The 3,865-nt window shown below is 36.0% G+C and overlaps 1 protein-coding gene across 1 annotated transcript; it reads right to left on the reverse strand.

The window, feature by feature from the left end:
• Positions 1-928: 928 nt before the first annotated feature.
• On the reverse strand, positions 929-1,498 carry LOC141608113 (protein FAR1-RELATED SEQUENCE 5-like). The gene has a single exon (XM_074427465.1). The coding sequence runs from the start codon at positions 1,496-1,498 to the stop codon at positions 929-931; it is 570 nt and encodes a 189-aa protein (XP_074283566.1).
• Between the last annotated feature and the right edge of the window lie 2,367 nt (positions 1,499-3,865).

The following is a 3,865-nucleotide window of genomic DNA, read 5'->3' on the forward strand; positions in this document are numbered from 1 at the left end:
TAAATATCAGATTTTATAAGGAGAAAATGGCCAAAATGAACAACTAAATTGATAATAGATTTAATGTTAACCAAATATACATTGCTGAAATTCTCATCTCAGCCTTTAGAACAACCATAATGTTCATTGCACAAAGAGCTTATGTGCCTCCATATAAGATTGATGATTTTGGAAGGTAAACACTATGCGCTATGCTTGTATAATTTAATAATTATTTAACATTAATGTAATATGCTTTAACAAGAAACCAAATTATACATACCTGTCAGATGGTTTGTTTCTTTGCAAGTCCTAGAGTTGTGTCCTTGGCGGCCACATGTTTTGCAATACCTCTTCTCTTTTCCTCTCTTCTTTAGGGCTTTTAACATTTGTGATTCAATTCTCTTGCCCTTGGTCCTACCCTTGTTTTTAGATTTTTTAGGAACATGAATCACCAACTTCTCGGTATTTTACACCCACGTACTTTTCTATTTCTTTCATCTTGTCTTTCTTCTTTGCTGGTACACTTCTATTACTAATCATATCCAATCTAATATCTCTCAGTTTTTCAATCAAAAGCTTCATGTCGTTATCATCACACTCACTACGCTGACACAAGAATAAACCTCTTGCCACACTCAAGACTCAAAACTTTTCCGGTCAGAAAACTTTTGAGAGACATCTATCAATTTGCCATCTTTGTCAAAGACAGGCTTACTCATTGCAGCTTTTGTCCATCTTTGCGTTATGTACTTTTCGGTATTTTCTGAAAATCTTGGTTGTGTAGAATCCAAGGCGGTGCACGCACAACAAGCCCATTCTCTCAAAACATAGAACAGAACAAGTAATCTCCATGTTATCTGGTGAATATGCTACGTTCCATGACTTATTTGGCATCTGCAAGTCTGTTAGAATATATATTTTTGTCTCATCAATCTTCTCCACCTCTTTAAAACGGCAATCGACAAAGTCGCAACCAATTCTGTTTGGAAGTCTTTGAAAATGTTGTGCGAGTACATTTCAAAAGCATGGACTTCAAGGTTTGACTTTGTTTTCCGTGGGATTTCGTGTGTTTGTTGTCACTGTTCAATTTGGACTGCTTGTGTCTTTGTGCTTCCAAGGCACTCTCATAGCACACCCAAAACTCAACAAGGGTCAAATGAGGTGTGAGGAACCTGTCAAAGAAACTGTTTTCACTCTCAGACCTAGAAGTAACCCTCATCAAGCCAGACATTGAAACATCTTTAAAGTAGGCAGGGATCCACTGTTCCCTGAGATCGTACAAATCTGAAAACCACTCGTGTTCTACAAGTTGATAATCAGTCATTATCTTCCCCCATTGTTCTTCGAATTCATCAGGCTCAAGTTGGTTGTTCCAAACACACCTATTGAGCCTGGTCTTAAAATTCTCATCTTGAAACAGTTGATAACTGACTTTCTCTCTTAGTTTCTTCATTATGTGCCACATGCACAGTCTGTGTGTTGACTCCTTAAACACTTCCGGGACTACCGACTTCATTGATTTGTCCCGATCGCAATTATAATTCTCGGTTGGCACCCGCCCATTGCTTCCAAAAATGTCTTGAACAACCATGTATAACACTCAATACTTTCATCACCTATCAACCCAGCTCCAAACGTTATGCACCTTTTGTGGTGATCAACTCCTGTGAAAGGCACAAACACCATATCGTACTTGTTTGTTCCATATGTAGCATCTGCTGATAAAACCTCACCGAACAGCATGTAGTTCTTTATGCAGATCGGATCTGCCCGAAACACTCCAGCCAGGCACTTGTTTTCATCTACTATAAAATCAAAGTAAAATGAACTGCATGTGTCGTTTCTCCCTATAAGATTTTCAACAAACATTTGTGCATCAAAATTACCAATGTAGGTTTTTATGTCCCTGACAAAGTTTTTGAAATCAACCTCAGTAGCCCCAATGTTGTTGTAACCTCCACACAGCTCCTTCCAACCTCTATAGGCTTTCACACCGCCTAGTTTTAGCACCTTTACCTTTGTGACAAATTGCTTCTGTACCTCTGTCATTTTTCGGTTTCCTTTCAAGAATATTGTAGATTCAGGCAAAGCAAGTGGATGGTTATGCGCTTCATCGAATCTGGTAACAATATAAGTTCCATTTTCTTGGTATTTAAACTGCACTAATGCACGACAGTCAATTCTTGTAATCGGCCTCACACGGCTTATGTCTGTCACATCAGATTCTGCATCATTCTCAGCAGTATCGGTATCAGTATCAGTCCTCTTCCTTTTCCTACTTTCCTTTACACCTTGCCTATTGCAGACAACATTCCTTAATGCAAAACTGTTTGATAACTCATTGCCTTTAATCCTTTTTGTTGTTGCAAGTCTTGGCGTAAACCCACAGATTGTACAATATTCTTTGTAGAATAACTCTGCTGATTCTAGCGTTTCGAATACTTGTCCTACTTTAGGTTTCTTTTCCTCTGGACAGAATGGAATGTACTGGAGTGCATTTAATGTTTCAATTATTGTCCTTGGTGTTTTAAAGCTGTTATTTGTAGAAGAAGACGTAGTTGCATCACTTGTACTCATTGTCTGGTTCAACAGTAGTTAAGTAAGTAAGTATATTGAATATTATTGCATCAATAATGCAGTAATCCAATTCTAATATGCAGTAATCCAATTCTAATATGCTCATTGTCCATTATCATGCCTTTAAAGGAACATTTATTTTAATGCTAATGTTCATAGGAAATATTGTTGTCCATTTTGATATAGCATATATATATATATATATATAATGTATTGAATGCTAATGACATTAAACAAAGAAATAGTCATAATATTATTTCATTAATAATAGAAAAATATTTACAAAAGCCATTTCAGGCTTTCAAAATGGTAAAGCCTACTAAGGCTTATACTGAAAAAAAAACACAAGATAATACCTAATAACAATAAACAGAAGATAACACAACATATTTCTAAACTAATCTAACAAATGAGTCATAATAACCCTCATCCCCAGACTGTTCCTCAATTTCATATTCTTCTTCTCTTTCCTTTAAAAATCGTCGTTCTTGTCTTTTGTGATGTCTAATTATTTCTACACGATTAGACATAGTCGTGCAGATGCAGAATCTGTCAAGGAGCCGATTATTCTTTATGATAGTTATCACACCATTTTCATTTCCGTGAACCGCGCCTCGGTAATAATCCCTCTCCTTTACCTCTGGGTCGTTCCCTATAAGGAACCACTTTGACCAGCCCTTGCACACCATGGCCATGTTTTTCTTTTCTTCCCTCCCAAGTCGCTCAAACAAAATCTGGAGCAAAGCCTGAGTAGTAAGCAAATGATGTAAAGGACGACTGGGAGATGGTACATCCATCTCCACAGGAATGTCATCTCCATCAAACCAGTTTGAAGAAAACTGGCTTACTTTCCATTCCCTATAATGGGCCATGAAATTTTGTATGTAAGCATCATTCTTGTAGGGAACTATCAGGCATTTTGAGTTGTCCATTGTTTTTTTTTAAGAAAATTAAGTACTTTTCTGAAGAGATTAAAAGTTTTGGTTATTGGAAAAGGTAGGATGGAAAACTAGTTGTGTACTCTTGGGTTTATATAGTGGATTAATTGATTATAAGAGATTAAATTCTGTGAACAGTTGTGTCTTTTCAACTGACACAAACATAATCATGGTAATTAATAAATTGGGTGAAGTTATCTATGTTACTTTAATCTATTGCATAAAACAGTATATGCACATTATGAAAATACGTAATGGACATTTGAATTAAACTGAATTCACATTTTTTTCCAAATAATGTTCCATGTTCTTTTTTAAATAATTTAATGTACCTTTAAATATAATATAATGTACATTTTCCAAACAGT

The sequence above is a fragment of the Silene latifolia genome, chromosome 10 (assembly GCF_048544455.1).
Source record: "Silene latifolia isolate original U9 population chromosome 10, ASM4854445v1, whole genome shotgun sequence".
NCBI classification, from domain to species: Eukaryota; Viridiplantae; Streptophyta; class Magnoliopsida; order Caryophyllales; family Caryophyllaceae; genus Silene; species Silene latifolia.

What these genes read in the sequence shown, in the direction of transcription:
- LOC141608113 (XM_074427465.1), bottom strand. Translation starts at nt 1,498, where the DNA reads ATGAAGTCGGTAGTCCCGGAAGTGTTTAAGGAGTCAACACACAGACTG.